This window comes from Naegleria lovaniensis (assembly GCF_003324165.1).
Source record: "Naegleria lovaniensis strain ATCC 30569 chromosome Unknown tig015, whole genome shotgun sequence".
NCBI lineage: Eukaryota > Heterolobosea > Eutetramitea > Acrasida > Naegleriidae > Naegleria > Naegleria lovaniensis.
This window is the reverse complement of record NW_025407837.1, coordinates 323,460-349,557: the sequence shown is the minus strand read 5'-3', so window position 1 is coordinate 349,557 and position 26,098 is coordinate 323,460. Positions and strand designations below refer to the sequence as shown.

Sequence of the window (26,098 nt, the reverse complement as noted above, 5' to 3'; positions counted from 1 at the left end):
AGTACTTGTAGAAAAAATGAGCGATTACGAATTTGATGATTTTGAGGACGACTTCGAAGAGGATTTTGAAGATGATGATGAAATTTCTCCTCCTCAGACGGTTATTCCCTCAAAGCAGCCACAGGTAAACACCAGTACAACCGTGAATAGAAACACACCTGCTCCGGCGGTGCTCAACAGGTAAGTCGTAAACGAACTACATTGGTTGTATTTACGTTCGCCATAATGTAGTAAAGAGGTTGAATTTCCGGTCGTCAAAAACCAAGAGGAGGATGCTTTTAAAACAATCAAAATTAAACCAACTCTTTCTAAAGAGGAGAAGGAGAGGCTAGAAAAGATTCAAAAGAAGCACGACAGAGCGAGCAAATTATTGGAACTCATTTCGCTCGACAACATTTCTTTCGAAATCATTGACCTGCCTCCTCTTTCGGATTATGAAATGTATCAAAGATCATTTGGAAAAGATGCAACTCTTAACGTGTCAACTCAATGCCCTCCGATTGATGAAAGAAAGGAAATGGGAATGAACACAATTCCGCAAACTCAACTTTCAAGAGGAGTACAAGCTCCTGAAGATCTTGGAATATCCAACAAAAGTACGCCAAAAAATAGTATGGACAAATTCAAATTTAATTCCTTAACACTTTCAAGATTTTTGAAAGCTGTCTATCCAGTGTGTGACAGGATTTTGGAGTCCAACACAGATTCAAAATCAGCTAGTGAAGATTCTAAAAAGAGAGAGTCAATGTTTAAATTCAGCTCTAATTTTTCTGTTTTTTCAATTCCCTTAACAAAGGATCGAGAAGTTAGAGAAATAACATTCAGTAAGGATAATCAAATGATAGTGTGCTATGGTCCATCAAAAACAGATTCTAGCATTTTGGAGGAAGGATTGATATGTATTTGGGATCCTCTCAACGAAAGATCTCCAACCATGTAAGTATACATGCAACATGGAACCCCTAACATTGGATTTTTAAAAGGTGTCTACGATGTGGGTCAGAGCTCTCGTCTGTTTGCTGTCTTCTCGATCGTCCTCATATTGTTATTGGAGGGTGTAAGGATGGTTCAATTGTCGTGTGGGATTGCAACCAAAAACCAAAAACCATTCAAATTGGAGATGGCTTTATTTCTACTATATTTCCCTCCTTTTCTACTGCTAATATGTTTGGAGAAACTCATCTTTGCTCAGTGGTAGGTGTAAAATTCACCAAATTTAATATATTTCTAACATTCAAATTTAATTAGACCAATGTGAAATCTATCAGCGCCTCTCTCTCTATTTATTCCAAAGAGGTTCGATCCATGGGAGATTACTTTATTTCGTTAGACGAAGCAGGAAATGTAATCTTTTGGTTGGTAATGTTCCTCTCGCAACAGTAAGTTATTTGGTTCTGAAATGAAATATATGCTCTTCTTCATTGGAGTAGTAGTTTGGCAGACTCAGAATTTGGACTAAGCATTGGAGGAAAAGTAAAACTCGTGAATAGCGGAAGAATGAACATTTTTGGTGAACCAGCACTGGATCTTAATTTAAAGAGAGCTGAAGTTGAAACAAGCCTTGCGGCAACCATTCTTAAAGGAATTAATCCAGTAGAGCAAGTGGAACACAACTCTTTCATTCCATCCATTTCTGCTGCTTCTTGCTTAGAAATTGATCCTGATGACCCATCGCAGTAAGTTATTTGGTTCTCTGTTCTCCTTTGAATAATGTTTTCGTTTTCAAGATTTGTTGTTGGTACAGATTTTGGGCAAATTTTACGTAGAGGAAGATTTATTGAGAATGTAAAACCCTATAACAGCGTTAAAAGGAAAGATGGATATTCTTCCAATATTCATCATTTAACGTCTCGTGTGACATGCATTGATTTCTCAATATTTATGCCTCAATATTTTCTTGCAGGATTCGATAATGGGCTATTTGCTATCTACATGAAGGGATATGAGGATCCAATTATTAACTTTAGAAATCATTGTAATTGTTGTATTGTAGATGTAAAATGGAGTTCTGTGGATCCTTCACAGTTTTATGTGCTAACAAGCGAAGACGACCTGTTAGTACTAAATCTTTCTCAACAAGATGTTGTGGTTGCTCACGAGAAAGTTGTTCTCAAAGGACAAGAAAAAGATAGGGTCAACCGAGTGAGTTGCAAGTTAGGAATACTGAGCCTCTCACAAAAAGATAAGACTCAACGTATTGCTGTTAACAATCAACATGAGCTTTTGAAGTCTTTCAACAAGAATGACAGAGTTGCAATTGGATATATGGACGGAAGAGTAGATTTACATTGGATAGAGAATCCTTCAAAAATTGTTGAGCTCAAAGAATCAATATCTTCAATTTCGAAAGAAATACAAAGTTTTATTACCTAATTTAAGATTACAGGGACAAGTTGTCGAATTGACTCCATTCTTCAAACTCCTTAATGGCAGATTGCATTTCATTTTCTATTGATGCCAGCTCGTCATCGTCAAAATCGTCGATATGTTTCGTATTAGTGGAAGGAGTTATTGCACCTTCTTTCTTTGAATCAGAATGAATGAGTGGGGAGATATCTGAAGGTGCACCTGGGGATTTTATGGGTGTGCTCTTTGAAGTACTAGTAGGAGTACGTCGATAAGGAGTTCTGTCTTTTACAACTGAATTTTCATCAAAAAGAGAATTAATAATCAAACTAGCTTTGCTGTCAACAGCTTTCTTTCTATCAGCAGATGAAGTATTGTGTTTAGGGGAAATGGAGTAGTCAATGTAATTGCTGGAATGCTTTTTGAGATATGCCTTTGGAGATCCTGAGTTGTTAAAGCGAGGATCAAACTCGTATAATTCCTCCAAATCTTTGTCAAAAGATTCAATCCACAGAGAAGCAAGCTCAAGAGACTTGGGATTAATAATAGGCTTGAAAGTGCATTCCTTCATTTCAAGCTCGTCTATGTCATGTTTCATTTGCTTGATCTTGTCTTGACGTTGCTTTTCTTTTTGCAACCTCCTTTGAAGAAAGGATTCCACCTCAAATTTCTTTTTATGGGCGTTTTGGCTGTCATTAATGTTAATAGAACTTTGATCCTCTTGTGTCTTCCTTGGCGAGTACAACGGCTGTCTTTCAATGTGTTTTGCTAAATCTAAAGAGTGTCTGTTGATATGTGGTTTAAATGAATATTTGTCGTTTTCATCCTCCTTGAGCTTGGCTTTCTTTCTTTCAGCTTCTGATTGCCTTTCCATTACCTTTTTGTAAAATTCCAATTCAGCAAGCTTGGTTTTGTTTTTTTCATCATCTGTGCTGTTGGAGCTGGTATTGTGTTCTGAAGTGTTGTTCTTTCTTTTCTCTTTCTTTGTCCATGAAAGATCTTCGTCTTTCTTTCTTTTAGAATCTTCATACAATCTTTCAAAGGGATCCAAAACTGCTTCCTGCTCGGACCTATGTTTTTGTGCAAGTAAGGCTGACTTTTCATTGATTTTGGGAGAAAAATCATATTGCTCATCATCTACACCCGATGGTTTTTGTCGAAACTCATCAAATCTTTTTTCCCATCCCGATATTGGACCACTATATTCCTTTTGTTCCATCTTCTTCATTATGATAAATTGGGATACCAAAGAGAGAGGAGCAGGTTTAGAGAATATCGTTTCTTCCTCCCTCTGAGCTTGTTTTGCTCGCAGTTCCTCAAGATTTTGGTCTACTTTTGATTTCTTCAAAGATCAAAGTTGCGGAAAGATAAAAGGAGTTATTCATTAGTAACACCTACCCATTTGCTATTGAATTCATATAAATTCTCTTCTCTAACGAGTTTTTTAGCCTTTTTCGAAATTGTTGGTTGAAAAGTGCACTCATTCTCTCCTCTTGATTCCAATCTTTCTCTTTCCTTCATTAACTTTTGTTCCCTATTGTCTAAAAACTTTCTGCCTCTCTCGTAGAGGGACTCCTTCATGCCATATTCGTGTTCGTCCTGTGCCTCAACCATCACGGCAGAGTCATTAAGGCTCATTTTTTTGTGAAGCTTCACAGTGCCAGACCTTTTTTGATGGAGTCCTTTGAGGTGGCGCCATTTCAATTTACAAAAAATGGAACAAACAGAGGCAAATCCAGCAAATAATTTGGCTCTTGTGAGGGTAGGTGGAAAGGGAGTCACTTCTTTGTCATCATCATCATCATCATACAACACATTGACATTTCGGATATGTGATGCTAACTTTTTCATAATCGGACTAAAATCAAAGCATTGTGATATGCCAGAGGATATGAGAATTGATTGTGTAGAGACTGTGTCTTCTGCTATTGAGACAGCATTGGAAAAACAACCTCAAAATTATGAAAACGCTGCAAAAGCAATTAAAATTCAAATGGATAAAAAGTATGGAAAATCTTGGCATTGTTTGATTGGAGAGGGCTTTGGATTTTCAATAACTCATGAAGCAAAGAATCTTTTGTATTTATATTTTAACGGAAATTTGGCAGTTCTTGTGTTCAAGGGTATGTTTATTCTGCGTTTTGAGGGATTTATTCAATTTTTACGATTTTTTGTCATCAGCTTTGTAAATAAAAGTTCGCATGATTCGAAACACAAAAGAAATAAATCAAAATCTTTTGGAAATCGAAATTTATTGTTGTGACTGCTTCTTAGATTTACTTCTTCTTCTTATTCTTCTTGTTCTTCTTGTTGTTGTTGTTTCCGATGGCTTCTTCTTGTTTCCTCTTCTTTGAGCTTTCATCTTGCTTTGGAGCTTGCTTCTTTGGAGATTCCTTTGGTGTTTCCTTCTTTGGAGCTTGCTTTTGTTGTTGTTGTTGCTTAGCTGGTTGCTTCTTTTCTTCTTGCTTTGGTTGAGCAGCCTTCTTTTGAACCTCATCCAAAATTTTCTTGATTTCAGCATCAGTAGCCTCTCTTCCGAGCTTTTCCTCAAGAGCGGTAACCTTGGTCATGACAATTTCAGCGACTTCATCATCAAGTGCCTCATCATCCTCTTCATCACCACCCATTGGGGGCTCAACTTCATCTTCGTCAGTCAACTCCTCAATTTTAGTGGCAGACTCAGTGGACTCATTCAAATCTGGCTTGAAATCTTCGTCATCCTCATCTTCATCCTCTTCTTCCAACATTTGTCTCAAAATTTTGTTCTTCTCTTCGTCTGAATCATCACCATCAACTTCTTCATCATCAATGAAAGAATAGCCACCATACTCACCTTCTTCATCCTCTTCGCCAACCAAGTTGATATAACCGGTAACGTGGACAGCAACATCATCTCCAGCAGTAGTCTCCAAAGAGAAAGCAACATCCTCGCTAAAGTTCAAATCAACAACAACAGATTCCTTCTCCTTTCCAACAAGAGTACAAACAACAAACTTGGTGTCCTTTTCGTTGTCTGCCTCATCATCCACAGTGTGAACGTAGACTCTAGTAATTGAGCCCTTTGGAGTATCTTTAGCGAGAGCAATAGTGGAGAGATGGAGAACAACTTCACCGAATGGGATTTCAAAGGTTTGTGGTTGACCAGTCTTGATTTCTTGACCGAAGAATGAGAAGATATTGGACATGTTGTGAGTAGTGTAATAGTCTGGTGTATTCAAAGTTAGGTTATTTTTTTTAATACGATGGTGTGTTCAACAATTTTGAGCTTTTGTAACAGTGGCGGGCAAAGACTCATGCTTTCTCGTGCATAACAATCAGTCTCTTCAAGTTGTCGAACGAAGTTGAGAGTGTTCGTCAGTCCATAAGCACTCAAGGTTACATTTATTTGTTGAAGAAAAAAATATTTGCAAAAAACAAATGAAATCCACTGTTGAATCCGATGCAATCATGAAGTCTTCGGAATCTGTGTTGACACCTTATCATGGAAACTCAAAGAAACGAAAAGGTGTTATGAATCACATCTCGGAGAATGATTACCACCTAGAGGATAATTCAATGTCTGATGATCATCACAATCCTATGAAAAACAATACTAAATCGAAAGAGGAATATAAAGTCGTTAAAAGTTTACCCAACACGGCCAAAAAAACAAAACTTTCATCGAATGAAAAATATTTAAAAATTCAACAAGAAAGAAAGTCTCTTCCAATTTACGGTGCTCGAGAAGCATTAATTGATGAATTTAAAAAAAGTAAAACCATTGTAGTGGTTGGTGAGACTGGTTCAGGAAAGGTACGTGTTTCATCAGCAACAATTAACTGAATTTTGTATCAATTATTTTCAACATTCGATCTAATTTCATGAATAATATTAATAGACAACTCGTACGTATTTCACAGATAATTTTTTCATGAATTTTCTTCAACTGTAAAAGAAATCCCACAATTCATTTTTGAGAGCGGAATTTGTGGAGAGGGATGTGTTGCAATTACACAACCAAGAAGAGTTGCTGCAATTTCAATTTCTAGACGTGTTTCAGAGGAAATGAATGTAAAACTAGGAGAACAAGTTGGATACACTATTCGTTTTGAAGATGTGTCACATCCACAAAAAACAAGAATTAAGTATTTAACTGACGGTATGCTACTCAGAGAGTCACAAATAGATCCACTTCTTAAACGATATTCTGTTATTATTCTTGACGAAGCTCACGAAAGAACTTTGCATACTGATGTACTTTTTGGAGTTGTGAAACGGCTGTTGAGCCAACGAGATGATTTAAAAGTGATCATCATGAGTGCCACCTTAGAAGCCCAGGCTTTCTCTAAATTCTACGACAAGTAGGTATTTTTATTTTGAGTGTGGGTTCATGTTGACACCACATTGACCATTTATATTGAACTCTATCAAGTGCCAAGATTTTATATGTTTCTGGTCGTCAATTTCCTGTAGAAATATTGTATACAGAACAACCAATCGCTGACTATGTGGATGCTGCAATTACAACAACTTTTCAAATCCACTTGGACGAACAAACAGAGCAAGGAGAATCTAAAGGAGATATTCTCGTTTTTTTAACAGGTCAAGAAGAAATCGAACAAGTGGCCAAATTGTTGGAGCAAAAAGCAAAACTTCTTCCTCCAGAGTCACTTAAGGTAGGTTTTTATATTTTCAAGTGTTTTACACGTCAATCCGATTATCTACTTCGAATGTTTTGTTTTGAAATGACATGATCCTTTTGCTGAATTTCTCTTCATCACAAATTAATTAATGAATGACATGGGAATATTCAACAACTCCTGCTTGTTATATCTAAAATAACATCAATGATATCATTGTCTGGAAAAACTAGTTAATGGTATGTCCCATCTTCTCTGCATTACCATCAGAGAAACAAATGGAAGTGTTTGAACCTGCTCCCGCTGGTTGTAGAAAAGTCATCCTTGCAACCAACATTGCAGAAACCTCCATTACCATCAATGGTATTCGATTTGTCATCGACACAGGTTTTGTGAAATCAAAGGCCTTCAATCCTCTCAATGGTATGGAGTCGTTAGCACTCACTCCAATTTCCAAAGCCTCTGCTCGTCAACGATCTGGTAGAGCTGGACGTGAATCGAGCGGCAAATGTTATAGATTGTATACTGAGGAGGCTTATCATTCTCTTGATGATTTTACATTACCAGAAATTTTGAGATGTAATCTCTCCACAGTTGTGCTTCAACTCAAATCGATGGGAATTGAAAAGGTTCACAAATTTGATTTCATGGATAAACCTCCAAAGGAATCACTTAAGAAGTCTCTAGAAACTCTTTATAATTTGGGTGCCTTAAATGATAAAGGTTCACTCACCGAGTTGGGAGTAAAGATGGCAGGATTTCCATTGGAACCCATGTTTGCTGTCTCACTTTTGAGATCCACAGAGTTTGGATGCACCAAAGAAGTTCTCGATATTGTCTCTATGCTCTCAGTGGAATCTATTTTCTATGCTCCTTTCCATAAAAGAGAAGAGGCCAATAAGATCAAGATGAAGTTTGCTTCAAGAACAGGAGATCATTTAACATTATTGACAGCATTTAGAGAATTTAATATAGTGAAAAAGAGTGCAAAAGAAGATATCAAAAAGTGGTGCTTTGATCATTACATTAATTACAAATCCATGACCAAAGTGTTGGAAGTGAGAAAACAACTAAGCGACTATTTACTCAACATGAATATTGAAATTGTTTCATGTGGAAAAGACACAGCCATGGTTCGAAAAGCTCTCTGTGCTGGATTTTTCACAAATATTGCTGTTCGAGTGCCCAACAAGAGAATGTATCGAACAGTGACTGATAACATTGAGGTGAGAGTACATCCTTCCAGCGTTCTCCAAGATCCTTTTCCTGATTGTGTTCTGTTTAATCAAATGATTCTCACTACCAAACAATACATTAGAGATGTGTGCGCTATTGAAGGCGATTGGCTGAAAGATGTTGTTCCTCCTCAATACCGAAATGTGTTGTGGACTCAAACAGCGAACATGCTCAAAGAGACACAAGAAGCCAAACAAACTGTGGAAGAGAGAACCAATAAGAACAAACAACAACAAGCATTCGTTGTGAAACATACACCTTAATTCATGTGGTGTGAGAATTTATCTAAAAGACGCGTCTTTCCTAGTTGATGTACACCTTTATAATTTTAGTTGGTCCTGATATTAAAAAACTTATCAAATCCCGATTCAATCATTTTGTCCTGCTCATCGTGGTGTTGGAAAATTGATATTTAAAAAATGCTCGAAGACTTCCTTCGTGTGGCTCAGGGAGTCGGAATGGTCTTGTTAGCCTCTGGTAAAAGAAGTGCCAGTTCCATGAAGAAGGCCACTTCTCCCTTCACTCTCTACCCACAATCTCCGATACAACAATTTGCTCATAATATTAAAACGATACAAAATGCTCCGAATCGAGTCATGGATACACATACATCATTAACCTCCGAAGCTCCAAAGTTTGAGTCAACATCTTTATCTCAACAACAAACTCAATTCGTGAATTTTAATGAAGAAAAGCAATACGAACCGACTGTGCCCAATACAAGTAATATTTACTTTGATAATTACGGAAATACTACGACATCCCCTGTGGACATGAGGATTGTGGAAGAACAAACAAAGAGCTCTGATACGAATATACAGTCACCATCTGAACAAACAGAGAATTTAAAGATGGAAACATCCACTACGAAACAAGACCAAAAGTTATCGAATATTACGTCACCACAAGAAAAATCCAAAAGTGAAGATTACGACTCAATAATGTACGAGTCACTGATGTTAGGACAAGCTGATTTAACAGAAAGAGTTAAACACAATTCTGATATGAACACAACCCCAACAGCACAACAACAAGATATTCATACGAGTGAAGATGAAATCAAACTTCATGGTATTGGCTCTGGACTAAAAGAAAAGAAAGTTCCAACAAATTCAATTTCTAGAGCTATTCAATTTGCTGCTCTGGGTATCAAGCTTGGGGTTAATGCAGCTTTTTCTTCCAAAAAGCAAGATCAGCCAGAAACAGCCAGCTCTGACAATACACCAAAAGAAGCCAGCAAGGAAAAACCAAAGTTATCTGTGAGTGATGTTTTAACAGAAAAGAATGCAGAAATTTTAGCTGATACCCTTTGTAAGATGAGAGGTGCAGCTCTAAAAATTGGGCAAGTTATGTCCATTCAAGACGAGAGCACAGTTCCACCAGTCATTCAAAAAGCTTTGGAAAAGGTGAGACATGCAGCAAATATTATGCCACAATGGCAATTGGAGCAAGCCATGACTTCTCAATTCGGAGAGGAATGGAAAAGCGGATTTAAACATTTTGACATGAAACCAATCGCAGCAGCATCAATAGGTCAAGTTCACAAAGGAATCCTTACAAACGGACGAGAAGTAGCAATTAAAGTTCAGTACCCAGGAGTTGCAGAATCAATCGATAGTGATATTAGAAATGTTGAAAGAATCATGAAATACACAAACCTTGTCCCACGAGGTGCTTTCTTGGATAAAACTATGGAGCAAGCAAGAAAAGAGCTATCCATGGAGTGTGACTATATTCGTGAAGCTAAATGCCAAAAGAAGTTTAAAAAACTCATTCAAGAAGATGCTCTGGCTGAAAAACAAAGAAATTATGTTACTGATGTTCCAATGAGCTGTTTCAATGTCCCTGATGTTGTTGATGAGTTTACTACGAGAAGAGTGCTCTGCACAGAGCTCATCAAATACGGAAAGACCATTGACCAAATCAAAGACAGCCCTATTGAGGTTAGAAATAAGGTTGCCAAGCTTCTCTTAAAATTATGCTTGAAAGAATTGTTTGAGTATCGATTTATGCAAACAGATCCTAATTGGTCCAATTTCTTTTATGATACGAAAACGGATACAATGCATCTTTTGGATTTTGGAGCATGTATGGAATTTCCACCCGAGTTTGTTGACCAATATATTAGAGTAGTGTACGCCAGTGCTACCAAAGATGTCGACACTGTTATTGACGCTTCTCGAAAGATGGGTTTCTTAACTGGAGAAGAATCGCAAGAGATGAATGAAGCTCACGCTAAGGCAGCTATCTATATTGGTGAGCCGTTCTCCACTGAGGGTATGTATGACTTTAGAAGTGCTGCCATCCCAGAAAGAGTTACAAAGATCATACCCACACTGCTCAGACACCGACTTACAGCTCCACCCCCTGTTACTTACTCGCTACACAGAAAATTATCAGGTGCATTCTTGCTTTGTAACAAGTTAGATGTTGCAATTCCATGTAGAGAAATATTCCTTGATGTATACGACAGATATATGGATAGAAGGGCCAAAGAGACAAACAATACTACCCAAAATGAAAATAAACAATAAGAGGTTTTTTAATGAGTAATCACTACCCTCATGAAGTGCACCTTCCAAAACTGAGCTTGCAATTAGGTGCTTATCTCTTACCCAATCTCTTTCTCAAACTTCTTGTCTTCTTCAATCTTTTTCTGTATTTGTGTTTCTTCATCTTTCTGTGTCTTTTCCTTTTTACACTGTCCATTTTGAATGTGTCAATAATGATTGGTCTCACAGGTTTGTTCTTCGGAATAACTATAAAACCATGATAAAATTGATAAATTAAAAGCAAATAATAAAACAATAATTGTGAGTGTAATTTGTGAAATCAATGATGTCCATTATTATTATTTCCATTCAGAGTGTATGAATGTATGAATTATTCCAACGTGAAACAATAATTCAAGAATGTGCATACAACAATTCCACCATGGTCCGAAACAACAAAACATAATTTCAATCTAACTCTCACTGCTTGTACCACCATTCTACATACCTCCAGATACCAAATTCGATGATTCACTAAAATTCAAAGCTACAATATTATTTGGTCTTTTCATTGGTTTAATAGCATGAACTGGTATTGAAGGTTTCATAATTCCTAGAGAAAAACTATTACGAGCTCCAAAGCAAGGTTGCCGAGCCAATGAAACAACACTCCTCATAGCAGGGAGTGAAGTAAATCGGGCACACAGCTTGTTCATATTTTTTTATTACTCGGCAACGTTTTCCATACCAGCTGCAAACATGAACGATGTTCTTTGATCAAAATCTTTGAGTTATTATTGTCCAAACATTTTGAGTACTATTTCGAAATCACAGTGATGATTGAATAATGTAACGGTTATTCCAATCGAAAATTTATCAACACCAACACATCATCAGCTTAAAAATATGCCTCCAAAGTCGAAGCGAAGATCAACATCTAAAAGGAAGAATACGCCCAAAGCACTGGCCGATGAAGATGCAACAGAGGAAATGGAAACACTATCGGATCATGAAGAAAATACATTGAAAAAGGTTGAACAAATCAACGATGGTGATATTAATGGCGATGATGATACAAATAACAACAATGAAGAAAAAGATGATACAAGTACATCAACGCCAAAACGAGCACGAAGGAAACCAATTTCCAAGACAATATTTGATCCTTCTGATATCAACGGTAGTAGCAGCAATCATCGCTCACAAGCAGAAAGCACTTCCGTTAACGATTGGGACGACGATACCGAATTGACCACCGAACCTTCATCCGACAAGAAGAGAAAAAGAATTACAGAAGAAAATGATGACGACAATGGTGATGTCACGGAGCCCATAGATTGGACGAACAAAGATGTTCTTGAAGAATTGTCCATTGGAGTGTTGCAAGAGGAAGTGAAGAGAAGAAGCATGCCTATCAAAGGCAATAGAAAAGCTCTCATCAACAAGATACTCAAGTCAAACACAGAATTTGATCAAGACTCCGAGGAGGGACCTTCAGAAACGACGCCCAAGAGTGTGACAAAGAGTACGAAACTCGTTTCCCCAGAAAGCGTCTTTTCCAAAAGCTATACACCTTCCAAAAAGTCACAAGGAAAGAGAGAAAAGCCATTCGACCCTAGAGATGCTGAGACATGGACTTTGGCAGAGTTACGCGAGTATTTACGAGCTATAGGTATTAATGCATATGATAATAAGCAAAAAATAATGGAACGATATATGCCAACAATCAAAGCTAATCTAAGAAGAATTTATGGAGACAGCAGTGGTGGGAGTAGCAATGCTTCCAGTAGCACGGATGTGGTCCTTCCGACACCTAAACCACCTGCGCAAGTTAAAAAAGGCGCCTCAAAGAAAATAGCAGTAGAACAAAAAGAAACTCCAAAAAAACAAACCAAAACAGAAACACACAAAACTTCTACGAAGAAAGATCAAAACAAGGAATCTAGACAGGATGGAAGATTAAATCAATTTGCCACAGAAAAACAATTGCCAACCACTGTCGAGGTTACATCTACCTCTCTTCCAAAACCTACATTTGAGATAGTTGACGTGGCGATTGGACCTACCATCACAAGATCAATGCCGTTTTTCACAGATCCATCCATCCATAAATCATTTGAACTGAGTTATAGACGAAAGATTTTAGTGAAGAAAGTTGACCAACACCAGATTACTCCATATTTTTCACAACTTACATCTAGTTACTCATTTATTTCCAACAGACATACTAAGAACACATTACCTGAAGCACGTGAGATTCCTGATTCTGATTACACAATCAAAGATCTTATACTTGCTCGAATAGTTAAGGATGAAATGGAAAAGAGTTCCATTGATGATTTATCACTTGTAAAATGCATTCAAGCGTGCTCAGAGAAAGAAGATTTTGATGAAAACAAAAATATTTCTACACTTTGTGGCCTTCACAACTGTACAGAACTAGAGACTATTATCATCCAAGGCACTCAAGTTTCTTCCATTTTTCCATTATCAAAATTAGAAAAACTCAAGCAGGTTTTTTTGGCTAGAAATAGGATTGCCAGCTTGGAACACCTTCCTCCGTTTGCAGAAACTGTTAATTTATCTTTCAATGTCATACGATCCCTAAGATTTCCTTCTTCTCTTTGTGACACTCTAGTATATCTAAATTTAAGTTATAATCACATATTTGACGCCGATAATGTAACAATAGCCTCCATTTGTAGCATGCACGCCTTAAAAGAATTAGATTTATCAGGAAACTGCCTTACAGATGCAACCATAGCTCCCTTAGCAAAAGCTAAATTCAAAACGACTTTACAATCCTTGCGCTTGAACAACAATTACATCACAAATCTCTCATTCCTTACAAAATACTATCATGTATCTGAACTTTCATGCAGCTCCAATTTTATCCTTGATCTCACTCCTCTTGTGCATTTACGATCCATTTCAGAAATTTTTCTGGATGATAACCCTCCTCTCTTGCTCTCCTTACATGTTCATTGTAGAACTGTTGATTGGAATAGTGTTAAACTTTCAGATACACAACTTGTGGAATATCAAGCTAAAGGAGAGACCAATTTACAATTGATATACATGCTTTTGAGAGAGTCTGTCAGAGTTGTAGTATAGATGAGAGAGTCACCAGAATTGTTGCATTGCTCCAACATTTATTGCTGTACATTTTGTCACAAGTACCCTTCCTCATTTTCTCTAAGCATTTGAGGATTCCATTGAAAGGCTTCCGATCTGACTGCAGCGTTGTATGGCGTGAAATAAAGCCTTTAGAAAAAAATTTCATGATTAGCACATCCACTTCCACACCAACAACAGGAGGTGTTGGACATTCACAAAATGCGTCGTTCTCGGAACAACGTCACTGGTTTAGTAAGTATGCATCCAAATGATATCTTCAAAGTTTGACATTTTGCAGAGTTGGAGGCAAATGAAGAAAGAGTTTGGTGTTGGGAAATTTTGCAACAGCCAACCTTGCCATCGTCGGAGAACAACAGCAGCATGATTTATGGAAATGCAGTTTCAAATATTGTACAGCGCGAAGAAGATGTAATCATCATCAGTGACGATGGCTTGGTGTTTAAATCTGACAATTCATTTACCAACAATCAACAAATGCCACAACTAAATTCGTACTACATTAAAAAAGCAGACCTGTGTAAGATAATTGAGGGTAATACTAATAACGCCATTTTACTGCTCACGGGCGACGGAAAGTTGTTAAAATTCATACGAGATCATGACATGAATAGTACTTCTCAAAAGCAAATAGTAATACATGACGAAGACAGTGGAGAGCGAACAGTGACGACAAGAGAGTCAACAAGACCCATCACAAATATTCAATACAAACTGTATGGAATTGAGCATTTCTATTATAATGAGGGTAAAGCCACGTCTGAAGTTGTGGTGAAGGACATTGACTTTGGAATGCATCACGGTATTGTACTCACGGAGGATGGAAAATGTTTTTCATTTGGATTCAACTATTATGGATGTCTAGGTCATGATTATTACACCAAAATAGTGGACACTAGCACTCAATCAGAAACTGTGAGCTATTCTGAACGACCTTACTTCATTCAGACCCTCTCCAAATTTGTTGTGAAACAAGTATGTGCTGGAGATTATCACACTATTTGTGTGACTGAAGACGGAAGAGTTTTCAGTTTTGGGTTGAACCAGCATGGACAGCTTGGTACAGGAGACACCATTGACAGATACTATGCTTCTCCAGTCACAAAGTTAATGAAGCAAAAAATCGAGAAGGTGAGCTGTGGATCACAATTTTCACTTGTGCTTTCTGGTACGTAATTTTTGTAGTGACACAACCGTTGGCAATTTACAAAGTTTAGAGGAGGGACAGGTCTTTGGATTTGGATCGCCTAAATATATCTGCCAAACGAACGAAGAATGTAGCAGTCCAACTCTATTGGCTTTGTTCGATAATATTCCAATTGATGACATTCGTAGTGGATCTTATTACTCCATTGCCATCTCAAGAAATAAGGACATTTTTTTATGGGGAGAATACATTCAAGGAAAAGTTTTACTACAACCCGTTACACTTAATCGAATACTACCAACTGACCAGACGTTGTCTGCACTTTCTTGCTCGAGCACATTTCTATTTTTCTCAAGTAAGTTGTACAATGGTACGATTTTAACCTTAGCCACACCAACAATCTAAACAGCCTCTAACACACTTTCTAAAAAAGATATTTTACTTAACAATATCAAGGATTTAGAAATGAACGTAAAAAAAGAAGCTCTTATTCTGAAAGAGAGAACCCAACATTTGATTACAATAACAAAAGAGCTTGAAAAATATTCGGAGGAATCTAAAGAGTCAATAGTGTCATTGTCCATGAGTTACATGAATCTTGTCAACAGCAGAAGTGACAACGCATTTACACTTTTACTGAACAAGAGCAAAGAAATCTACAATTCTCTCATCTACTTCAGCGGAGATATGACAGAGATTAATGCATCTTTGAGTGTGTTAAATGTTCAAATCAAAGAGTGGAACAAGCAAAAACACGAGCTGTCACTCACACTCTCGGCCTTAATGAACAAGTATAATTCCGTTTTTTCAACGTCAGGTAGCCAGTCAGAAGCCGAAAAGACTGTGAGAAGCTCTCTAAATACCATATTTAAGCATAACACCTCCTCTGCTGATAAGGAAGCTCTAACGCAATCTCTTGACAAAATTTATACTTTTCGAGAGGTGATACAAGAACAGTCGAACACTGCTAACGTTATTGAGGAAGCTCTAAATAATGAACTTACTGAGGAAGATCTTGATTTTGATCAATTTGACAAAGAAATTGAAATGCATGCAAATAACTACAATTCGGAGAGCATTGGCGATGTGTTAGAGTCGTACGAGCAAGACTTCTTTTTGTGTATTGATGATTTTACGTCGAGAGCAGAAGAAAAGTTGAATGTAATTGGCAAAAAGACCGATCGAGTATTTGGCAAGACAAGCATGCTTAGTAACCATTTGAAAAACACAAGCTCCATTGTTACTGATATCCTTTCTCTCGTTGGAAAAGAAAGTGACGAGAGAATGGTAGATAATTTAAAGCAAATTCTAGACTCAGTTTATTTATTTCAACTAGAAGCAAAACAAAAAACCAAAGAAAACGAGTTTCTTAAATCGGAGCTCGAAAAGTCAAGAAAGTTAGTGGGAAGTATTGAGCTCAAAAACAACGACTTGCAAGCTCATATCGATGAACAATCGAAGGGACAGTCAGAGCTTTTAAAGCAAATTACCTTGTTAACAAAACAAGTACAGACTTTATCTTCACCTAAAGAGCAACCTCTGAACAATTCTGACTCTTTCTTACAGTCAAGAATTGAAAAATTAGAGGAAACCAAAGAAAATCTTCACACTGAACTAAGTGCAAAAAACAATGAAATTAGAGAATTGGAAAAAAAGATCAGTAATATGGAGCTTAAATTTAACCAGGAACGTTGGGAGAAAGAGACCTTGTTAGAGGATAAGACAAGAATACAAACGACTTTAAATAACATGTCAGACCAGCTGTCCCAGGTGGAAACAGACAATTTAAAGCAACTCGACGAAATCTTATCGTTAAAGACGCTCATATCGAATCTCAAAGGAGGAATTGAAAATTTGCTATTCCAAATTTCAGGTGAATTGAAAAAGTTCCAAATTGAATTACCTCTCACTGAATCTGGATCAAGCATTGAAGATTTATTTGTTAGTTTGAAACAACATACAAGATCTCTGATAGACTTTACTGAACAATCGTTGGGCGAAAAGGAAATTTTACGTAAAGAATTGTACCTTCAACTCTCCAACAGCTATGGAAAGCAAAAAGAAAAGACAGAGATGAAATCCAAAGAAAACAAAGATTTGAATGACAAGCTTCTTTGGTTACAGGCTCAATTGTCGATTAAGGACTCTGAAATTAATAGCCTCAAAACAAATTTAGAGTCAATTCATACAGCATGTGAAACTTATGAGGAAAACTACAAACAAATGGAAATGAAATATTTGCATGAGAAAGAGGAACGTCAAAAGAGTAAGCAACTCATCGACGATCTAAAAGAAAAACTAAGAATATGCTCTCTCGAATATATGGATATGAGAAGTGCATGCGAGACCTTAACCTGTGATTTAGCCGAAGCCAAGCAAGAACATGAATTTTTACTGGGAGAACTCGACGTCTATGTCAAACAGATGAAAGAGAGAACAGACATTTCTTACCTGTTGGCTTCAGAACTGGATCGGCAGATGATTCAAAAAGCAACTATATTCAAGTTGTTTTCAGACTCTAAGAAGGTGATTCACGAGATGAATCATCTTCTAACAAGTAGACCTTCAGAAGAGGAATCCAGTCAAACACTTACAAACGTTCGTATACTCGAGGAGCTTTTTGAATCCTATCCCAACACACAAGCTTCAGAAAAAACGGAAATCTCAATTCTCTCGCATTGTGAAGACATGGATACACTTTCAGAGTATTTGCGACAACATGTCGGCTCGTATTCCATGGTGGAAGCCTTCTCAACATCGAACGAAGTTTTAAAAGAAACTCAAACCAAACTCTCTTCATTCATATCGAGTACGCAAACATATATTCATGATTTAGAGAAGGACATTGGTGTCATGAGAAACACATTACAGGACATTCTCAATCATATTGTCTGTGCTACAAACATGAGCAATACGACTACAGCAAGCATATTGCAACAAGCATCATCACCCCATTCGACAAGCAGTGGTGGCGCCGTTGGTGGAAATGTGCTTCGACCCTGAAATCTCAACAGCAGTTGTGAGGGTTGAGATATCTCTCAAAATTTACGGTTGTGGACACTATTAAACTGGCTGGAAAAATAAAAAAAATGCTGAACTCTGAGAAAAGCTCAGGTAAATTGCTTCGGAAAAAGTCGAGCAGTAGACTTCCGACGTATGGAAGTAAAAACAATTTAAAATCACCGATCGGCAATACCGATCATACAACTATTGATAAAGTTGATTTTGATTTCGGAACGGATATCACCGATGAAGAGCTTTATCAAAAATTGAAAACTATTATTAAGGGAGAGAATGCAGAAGAATTACTAATTCAAAAAAAGATCTGCGAGAAGATTGCAACATCCATGAATGATAAATTTTCTCCTGAGTATATTGAAGAGTGGAAACAAGTTAACTTATTTCATTATCAAAAATTACATCAATTAGGAAGTGATGTTAAAGAAAATATGACCGATCTAAGCACTTACATTTATGACGTTATGGCTTTTAAAGATGTCCTAATTGAATATCAGCAAGTACTTCCGTACAAGTTGCTTCAAGATTTGATATTGCTCACTTCAAGGCTGTACAGAAATCAATCTGACTTATTTTGGAACTTGAGCGAATTTATGACCTATGTCTTTCATCCTGACCAAGGTGTTTGTAAACAGGCCAAAGATATTTCCCAGAAAGACCTTAATTATGATTTCTTCTCTATGAGGCAGTTAATTTATCAATACATGGAAGTGAAAAAAGAGCTAGATATTTCTAACACGCAGCTTGGAGATCTCCGAAAACACGCCGAGTCAAGTATGTATATATGAACATTCATCATAAGTTAGTTATTTTGTAGTTATCACTAAACGATTTACCCAGCTGGAGAAAGAAGTCGAATTTCTAAGAGCAGAAAATAAGTTCTTGAAAGAAAATACCATGAACGTGGAAAATCAAACAACTAAAATATACAATGAATTAGTTGATGCTTTTTTAAATGGGCAAGAAGCACTCATTAAGGAAATAGAGAGTGATGGCACATCCACTGACGAGTCAGAAAATATCAAAAATAGCAAGTACAATGAGGAACTTCGAGAAATGGGTTTTAAACTAGATTCTGAACTGAAAAACGCGTATTCAAAAATATTGAGTATTAAGGATATGCTAGACAACACTCTATCTCAAGCAACTAACCTAAAAGCAAACGAGTCCAAGGCATATCAGCAATTGCAAGCAATCTCTGTTCAATTAGGAACGCTCGCAAAAAAATTCGACGGTAAACTCCAGGAATCGGTAATGACCATTTCAAAAGAAATAGACAAGGCCCTTGAGAAAAAGCTTAAAGCGGCCAAACGAGATCTCATGCAATGGAAAGCGTTTAACAAGGATGCTAGCACTAAGAATAAGATTAGAGAACTTCTTGTGAAGGTTAGAGATGAGGTGACAACATTAAAAGACCAAAATGATCAAAAAGAAGACCCTGATCAGTACCTAAATGAGTACATTTTGCAAATAGACTCTTACCTGAAACAGTTAATATTATTGGCCACACCTAATGATTTTGGACGAGTGCCTGATGAAACAAAGGAGGCCAGGTTAGGAAACAGTGATATTAGGAAACCTATTCGTCAACTCCAACAAGCACTCACCCAGGTTAAATATTCAGAAAAAGGAACAAGCAAGATGACCAAAAAATTGCAAAGTACCGTTACACTTGCTATGGAAAAGAGTGACATTGGCTCTTCAAATAAGTCAAAGACAACGTCCAAACATTCTGTGGAGGATAGTGACGATGACTCTGATAGTGACGAGTCTGTAGTCACAGTGGATTCCAATGGAGACTCAACGTCCAAAGTAGAAAAAATCATTAAGGGAATTGAAAAAATTACAGAGGATAATAAGTATGCTGTAAACGTTCAAAAAAAGATTCAAGAGTTAGAGAAAAAATACGTATCAAAAATCCAAGAGCTTGAGGAAAAGGTAAAAACCTATGAAGAAACAAAGAAGAAACCTGCTCGCTCTCAATCATTCCTAAAATTGGCTCCCTCAAACTCTGTCGCTAAAGGATTGGTGGCTGAAAGTATCAAAGTGCCAGTTTCTGCCACCAATGCCACATCACATGGATCTAACTTTGATTTTGACAAGGTAAAAACGCCACTAAGCACGTCTAGCTTGAATGCCTCTACAACCGTCACGTTTCCTCCTTCACCAGCTCTTCAAACCCCTCAAGCAACCTCTAACCCTATGAGCGAGGCTAATAAGGGAGTACAAGAAGCATCAAAGAATAGTACAACAGTGGAATTCCAACAAAAATACTCAACAGAGGATGTCAATTCTCCTGCTCTGACCAATTCCAATGTTCAGCAAAGTCTTGATTTGGCAAAAAAAGCTAATGTGGACATTTCACCAGCCGTGTATAGAGTACCACAACCTGTAGATTATGAAAGCTTTGGTGTCATTCCATCAAAAGATCCATTAATTACCAATACCTCTTATGCTTTCATTCCCTCGCCTTTGACGTCCATTAAAATTCAAAGTTCGAATGGCCATGTGACAGATGAGACGTACAAGATGGCGAGCAACCCTCTTGTTTCACAACTGTCTGGTGCTAGTTCAGTAACGATGCATGATTCCATGTACAATGACAATATGAATGGAGATGAAAAGCTAAATGTGACACAATCTACCAATCCAGAAGATCTAAAAGAATGTATCCAAACTCAAGCCATGCAAACTCCTAATATACCCTCAAGCACGGTACGGCGAAAAACCTCTGATGAAGATGTTGTAAAACCATCAACCCCACCTCCTCCAACCCATCCTCCACTGTCTCCAAACCCTTCTGCAAAGAAGCTTAAAACTAAACGAGAAAAGAAGAAATATGATCCGCCCGAAGTCAAAGAAGAGCCAAGTGTTTTTCCAAACGAGTATGGTATTACGGCAGAAAGTGTGGCCATGTTACCTCTGATAACATCACTGATTTTAGACGATCCTACAATTGTGCAACAAATCCAACAACAAACAAAGAAGAAGGAAAAATCTTCGCTTCCCTATTTGTAGAATATGAAGCATCTCTCTTCGGAAGAGCAAATTTTGATGATGAATGTTGTTAATTCATAGTTATTTAATGTACATATTTGTCAATACTCACTTGTTAATATTTAAATTATTACTAGTAAATTTATTGGATATATCTCTTCAGAATATTAATTCGGTAATCCTTCTTTTCAATTATCTTTTTCAACTCTTCAATTTCCTATTGACGTTCGATAATCAAGGTTAATATGAATTTAATTTGTTTGAAATTGATATGAAAATCATGTCTCCCACAAATCCATTTTGCGATACGTACCTGGTCCTTTTGTTTCATCAAATTTTCGTATTCCTCTTTTTCAGTAACAATTGTTGAGCGGATCTTGTGAAGTTCATCCAATACAGCCTGATTACTTGATCCCAATTTTAAACTAGCAATCTCTTGTTGGAGTTGTTTGATTTGATTTTCAAAATCTGTTGCTTTTCGTTCGAGTTCTTCAATTTTGTTGGACATGTTGTTGTTTCGTTGTTGGACAGGGAGGGTGAGCCAGATAGAAAAAGCTTCGTAGGCAACCAGCCTATACCCAACCATTCTTGGCGACGTTGACGAACTCAAGTGTCATCACGAAAATAAACATCTCCAACCAAAAAAAATGCCTACAGCAAACAAAACGTTCTGGCAGAAGCTGAGTGATCAACACAACCACATCAGCAAGTTTCTTCACTTCAACAAAACAACACGCAAACCAGAGTAGGAAACAGAGAAAACAATTCATCGAACTGAACAAACCATCAGTGGAATTCCTAGTCGTCTATTGTTGTACATTCTGCTTTTCCGATGGCCTTCACAATTTCTTGATCGTTCCCAAACTTCGACAACAGCAAATCATACAACATAAGCACATCCACAACGGCATTATGTGCTATTCCGGGAAGAGAGCCACATACTTTTTCTCTAAAGTGGTTTTCTAATCCCTTTTTTCCAAGCAAGTTTTTTTGCATAGTAGAACAATAGTAAATTGTTGATCGGAGTTTAAGTGGTGCAATTGCAGCACTAAAGAAAGCCTTGTCCAAACCAGTTGAATGAACCAACAACATCACATCAGCAGTGTCATTCCTAGTCAAATAATTACAAATTTTAGGAATCATGTTTTGCAATGTTTCACTTTCATCCAAAATCTGAAATTTAGTTTCGTGCATTTGTAATGCAATAGAACTCCACACACCACTAGGGGATACAAATATGGAATGTAATTCATTACTAAATAATGATAACATTGCAAATTGAATTATGGAGTTGCATTTTGGAGAAAATCCTGTTGTTTCTAAATCTAGCACAAAGAAGTTCAATGGTCGTCTTGTCTCTTGATTGATACAGTGAGGCGTGGGAATTGATTTAAGAGGTGCAAAATTATATTGAATAGTCAACCTGTTTTTGAATTTTGAAATCAGGTAAGGTGGTTTGTGTTGTACAATAATATTCTCATTGTTTTTGCAACTTTGTTTCCTAAAAGCAACATCTTTTTCTAATTGAGCAGAAAATTGCAAACATTCTAATTGAGCAACTGTTGCTTCTGCTTCTTCGTCTGAAAATTGATGTTTAGCTTTCAAATGATTTGTAAAAGACCCTTTGATAATATATGGTTTTTGTTTTTTACATCCAGAAACAGGGCAGCATAAATATATACATTTAGGAGCACACACTTCAGCCCTCAACGTAGTTTTTCTTGAGTAAGTGGCTACGTTTTGATTAATAATTTGTAATTCTTTGCAAGTTTTTTTCTTGACATTTCTATCAAGTACAATTCGACCAGGAAGAGTTGGTAAAATCTTGATAACCAATTTCATACCAAAATAATGATCAGTTAATGGAATATCTGGGAGTGAGAACCCACGAACATCGTCAGTGGAATGTAATATTAAAAATATATAGAATGAAAATAGTGCGCTTTGGCAAAATTGTTTGGTTGTTGGCTTGGGAAACATTCCTCGAATTATTGAAAAGAGTAGCTCTTCATAATTTGTTGTAATGCAACTGGGTTTGAAATTTGGAAACCGAGACGCTAATGCAAGAAATCCTTCAAGTGTGTGAACACATATTTTCTTCGTTTTTTTGGGATAATTGGGTAATTTTTCGAAAATTGTTTTGCTTTCACTCAAAATATCAATTATATCCGGACTGTTATCATTAATGCAGTCATAAATATCACGAATTAATTCAAGGTAACCAGCAACACTATTTGCCTCTATAGTGCCAATTTTACGTAATTCTTGCAATACAGGTCGTTCTGTTAAATTTAGACATGATTTCAAATTCATAATATCCGTAGGATCAACTTCTTCTCTGTCGAGTAATCGATACAATGTCCTATGTTGTATCATGTAATAAATTATGGTCTGCATTGAGATTTTCTCGTGCAATATTGTTCCATTAAATAATACATTTCGTTGATTTTTGAAATTGTGAACGTAATCATTGACGAAAATGAAGTCTTTGTGTTTTTTTCTAACAATTGTTTGCACAGCATGTGCATCAATTTCTGCATCAGAACATCCACACACAATTGTTACAGATTCTTGGAGCAACTCTTTGAAATAAAGTATTTTGCTAGTGACAAATTCAAGTACGTCTGTTTCAGAACTAACTCCAAACCAACCCAGCGGTAAATGCCATGAATTATCGATGGCATTAATAGAAAATAAAATCATTTGGTCTATTAGATGTTTAACACCAAATTGTTTCACGTCTTCAACAGTGTAACAATATTTTTCACTTCCAACAATTTGATCTCCCAAAACATCAAAATGTTTAAACACTTTCATTCCATCAAACGAGATACATGTATCTTTACAAGAGTCAGGCAGTAACATGTTCTTTAGGGTAAGTGTGATGTCGGGAATCATACCATAACAACCAGCAGGTGTCCATTGTTTAACAGTATTCCAACTTGGTATAATTAGATTATATTTTAAATGATTAAAATTATTCCGTTCAATATTTTGATTGCGCTCTCCTCCCATTCTGATGAAAAATTGTTTTCCACAATAATATTTCATCACAACCCAATATCTTCTTTCAACCTCTGAATATTTGTGATGAAATGGATTCTTTGCATAATTTTGCAACTGATTGAATATAAAGGATCCAAAAAATGTCTCTAAGAATGGAGTAAAGCTTGACCTTGGAACCTTCAAAGCTTGTGTATCACGGTGTTCATTGTTCGTAATTTGTTTGTTGTTGTATTGTGTCGACAATGCTTCATTGTATGAAGTTTGAGCTTTTCTAAACACTGTTAAAAGTTTGTGTTCATCTTGGCTGACTGGTATAAATGGCACAAGTTTACACAATAACTCATACATCAATAATGGAAATGATATTAATTGCTTGGGTTGTGGTAAAATTCCTTTCAATAGCATTTCAAATATATCATGCCTATTTTCCATGATTGAAACTAGGTGTTTTTCCAATTCACTACATTGACGACACTGATTTTGAAAAATACTACAATATTTTGAACAACATGCTGATTCTAAGGTGAGTTCGTCTCGAATAACGCCAATTATGTCATAATCGCAATTATAAATTTGTTTTCCTGTTAATAATTTAGAATAATTGTTCCGATTTATACCTCTGCAAACGTATTTCAGTTCGGAATAGCACTCTTCATAACTAACATTAGTAGCTGGTGTAATATTTTCAACCATGAACGGTTGATCTTCAAAATAAACTCTTTTCTTTACTGACGGCATTATTGAAGCAGTTGAACGAATATCGGGAGCATTGTGGTTGTGTTGATCACTCAGCTTCTGCCAGAACGTTTTGTTTGCTGTAGGCATTTTTTTTGGTTGGAGATGTTTATTTTCGTGATGACACTTGAGTTCGTCAACGTCGCCAAGAATGGTTGGGTATAGGCTGGTTGCCTACGCTTTGGCTCACCCTCCCTGTTGTTGGATAAATTTTTCTTTTCAAAAATCACGTTCAAAAATTGATTCAAAAACATTCGTTCAGTTCTTCTGTTGTGAATTAAATCCCGAAAAATTGAGTTGCATAATATTGAGCCGATAATAATTATTATTAATAATTCCCAATGGTATCTTTAATTAGTGGGTTATTACTCATCGGAGTAGGAACAGTCATACTTAAACCACAAGAAATTCCTAAATATGCAAGAATATTCGGAAGGTTTTGTGGCAAGAGTTTAAAGATGATCATGGAAGCGAAAGCATCCCTATCAAAATCACAAGATTCAGAAGTATTACGAATGAAAAAGGAATTTGATTTCATGATGAGTGAAGTTGCAACCGTACGAAGCGAATTGAGAAAAGGCTTTAACATGAGAGGAATTACAGCTGGAATGAATACCAATCAACAACAAGATGTTGCTCAACAACAACAACAACAAGGAGGTATTAATACTCCTACGAATGACATTACTTCACAACCTTTCATGACGAATGAAAGCAACAACAATAATGTTCAAAATAATGCACAGTTTCAACAAATGCCAGTTTCTTCATTTTCTCATGTAACTCCACAAATGGCTCAGAATCATTTGATGGACACAACAACACATGTGAACATGCAATATCCTCAGATGCACCCTCAACCACAATTTACCATGCCTCAGTCCACTCTAAGTACTCCTCATAACCTAAATCAAGCCACCAGCAGTACTAGCTCCTTCATCACAGCTCAATTGCACAATCCTTTTGTACATATCACAAATAAGAAAATGATGAGAGAGCCCTCCTTTTCAACAGCCTTTGCAGAATTGCAACAATTAGAGCGAGACAGCATGATCAAAGATCCATCACTTCAATACTTTCATGTAGATCCGTCAAGAGTGAACTCATTCGATTACGATTCATATCCATTGCCATTGAGCAAAACACAACCCAATCTTAAAGAATCTCCATTTTGCGTTGTTGAATTTGGTCATCAACCTATGGAAGGTCTGTATGATGAGACAAGTGTTGGAATCCGAACGGAAGTCATGGGTGGAGGTGCTGACTTGGTTTCCATCAACGTTCTGGAAAGTCTTGTCGCAAATAAAAGATAAGAAATCTCCTTTCTGAAATTTAAAATAATTTATAAATTAAGGTTGAATGAAAAT

General features: G+C 36.7%; 13 protein-coding genes across 13 annotated transcripts; 8 read left to right on the top strand and 5 right to left on the bottom strand.

Moving 5' to 3' along the window:
* Positions 1-16: 16 nt before the first annotated feature.
* On the top strand, positions 17-2,373 carry C9374_002353 (uncharacterized protein; the record flags this gene model as incomplete). Its single annotated transcript, XM_044691762.1, has 6 exons — positions 17-180; positions 232-936; positions 984-1,194; positions 1,249-1,379; positions 1,431-1,676; positions 1,728-2,373. 6 exons carry the CDS (start codon positions 17-19, stop codon positions 2,371-2,373), a joined length of 2,103 nt encoding a protein of 700 aa, XP_044550601.1.
* Positions 2,374-2,380: 7 nt separating this feature from the next.
* Positions 2,381-3,984, bottom strand: C9374_002352 (uncharacterized protein; the record flags this gene model as incomplete). Its single annotated transcript, XM_044691761.1, has 2 exons — positions 2,381-3,688; positions 3,745-3,984. The coding sequence occupies 2 exons, from the start codon at positions 3,982-3,984 to the stop codon at positions 2,381-2,383; spliced, it is 1,548 nt and encodes a 515-aa protein (XP_044550600.1).
* A 76-nt stretch (positions 3,985-4,060) lies between these two features.
* Positions 4,061-4,535, top strand: C9374_002351 (uncharacterized protein; the record flags this gene model as incomplete). The annotated part of the gene is made up of 3 exons (XM_044691760.1): positions 4,061-4,108; positions 4,217-4,469; positions 4,528-4,535. 3 exons carry the CDS (start codon positions 4,061-4,063, stop codon positions 4,533-4,535), a joined length of 309 nt encoding a protein of 102 aa, XP_044550599.1.
* Positions 4,536-4,622: 87 nt separating this feature from the next.
* On the bottom strand, positions 4,623-5,531 carry C9374_002350 (uncharacterized protein; the record flags this gene model as incomplete). The annotated part of the gene is made up of 2 exons (XM_044691759.1): positions 4,623-5,122; positions 5,180-5,531. 2 exons carry the CDS (start codon positions 5,529-5,531, stop codon positions 4,623-4,625), a joined length of 852 nt encoding a protein of 283 aa, XP_044550598.1.
* A 232-nt stretch (positions 5,532-5,763) lies between these two features.
* C9374_002349 (uncharacterized protein) lies at positions 5,764-8,464 on the top strand (the record flags this gene model as incomplete). Its single annotated transcript, XM_044691757.1, has 5 exons — positions 5,764-6,138; positions 6,224-6,230; positions 6,281-6,686; positions 6,758-7,001; positions 7,199-8,464. The coding sequence occupies 5 exons, from the start codon at positions 5,764-5,766 to the stop codon at positions 8,462-8,464; spliced, it is 2,298 nt and encodes a 765-aa protein (XP_044550597.1).
* Positions 8,465-8,620: 156 nt separating this feature from the next.
* C9374_002348 (uncharacterized protein) lies at positions 8,621-10,735 on the top strand (the record flags this gene model as incomplete). The annotated part of the gene is made up of 1 exon (XM_044691756.1): positions 8,621-10,735. The coding sequence occupies one exon, from the start codon at positions 8,621-8,623 to the stop codon at positions 10,733-10,735; it is 2,115 nt and encodes a 704-aa protein (XP_044550596.1).
* Positions 10,736-10,805: 70 nt separating this feature from the next.
* C9374_002347 (uncharacterized protein) lies at positions 10,806-11,409 on the bottom strand (the record flags this gene model as incomplete). Its single annotated transcript, XM_044691755.1, has 2 exons — positions 10,806-10,960; positions 11,202-11,409. The coding sequence occupies 2 exons, from the start codon at positions 11,407-11,409 to the stop codon at positions 10,806-10,808; spliced, it is 363 nt and encodes a 120-aa protein (XP_044550595.1).
* A 190-nt stretch (positions 11,410-11,599) lies between these two features.
* C9374_002346 (uncharacterized protein) lies at positions 11,600-13,807 on the top strand (the record flags this gene model as incomplete). Its single annotated transcript, XM_044691754.1, has 1 exon — positions 11,600-13,807. The coding sequence occupies one exon, from the start codon at positions 11,600-11,602 to the stop codon at positions 13,805-13,807; it is 2,208 nt and encodes a 735-aa protein (XP_044550594.1).
* A 167-nt stretch (positions 13,808-13,974) lies between these two features.
* Positions 13,975-17,978, top strand: C9374_002345 (uncharacterized protein; the record flags this gene model as incomplete). Its single annotated transcript, XM_044691753.1, has 4 exons — positions 13,975-14,062; positions 14,109-14,996; positions 15,046-15,330; positions 15,385-17,978. 4 exons carry the CDS (start codon positions 13,975-13,977, stop codon positions 17,976-17,978), a joined length of 3,855 nt encoding a protein of 1,284 aa, XP_044550593.1.
* Positions 17,979-18,064: 86 nt separating this feature from the next.
* C9374_002344 (uncharacterized protein) lies at positions 18,065-21,011 on the top strand (the record flags this gene model as incomplete). The annotated part of the gene is made up of 2 exons (XM_044691752.1): positions 18,065-18,767; positions 18,811-21,011. 2 exons carry the CDS (start codon positions 18,065-18,067, stop codon positions 21,009-21,011), a joined length of 2,904 nt encoding a protein of 967 aa, XP_044550592.1.
* A 121-nt stretch (positions 21,012-21,132) lies between these two features.
* Positions 21,133-21,498, bottom strand: C9374_002343 (uncharacterized protein; the record flags this gene model as incomplete). The annotated part of the gene is made up of 2 exons (XM_044691751.1): positions 21,133-21,207; positions 21,304-21,498. 2 exons carry the CDS (start codon positions 21,496-21,498, stop codon positions 21,133-21,135), a joined length of 270 nt encoding a protein of 89 aa, XP_044550591.1.
* Positions 21,499-21,788: 290 nt separating this feature from the next.
* Positions 21,789-24,821, bottom strand: C9374_002342 (uncharacterized protein; the record flags this gene model as incomplete). Its single annotated transcript, XM_044691750.1, has 1 exon — positions 21,789-24,821. One exon carries the CDS (start codon positions 24,819-24,821, stop codon positions 21,789-21,791), a length of 3,033 nt encoding a protein of 1,010 aa, XP_044550590.1.
* Positions 24,822-25,072: 251 nt separating this feature from the next.
* On the top strand, positions 25,073-26,044 carry C9374_002341 (uncharacterized protein; the record flags this gene model as incomplete). The annotated part of the gene is made up of 1 exon (XM_044691749.1): positions 25,073-26,044. One exon carries the CDS (start codon positions 25,073-25,075, stop codon positions 26,042-26,044), a length of 972 nt encoding a protein of 323 aa, XP_044550589.1.
* Between the last annotated feature and the right edge of the window lie 54 nt (positions 26,045-26,098).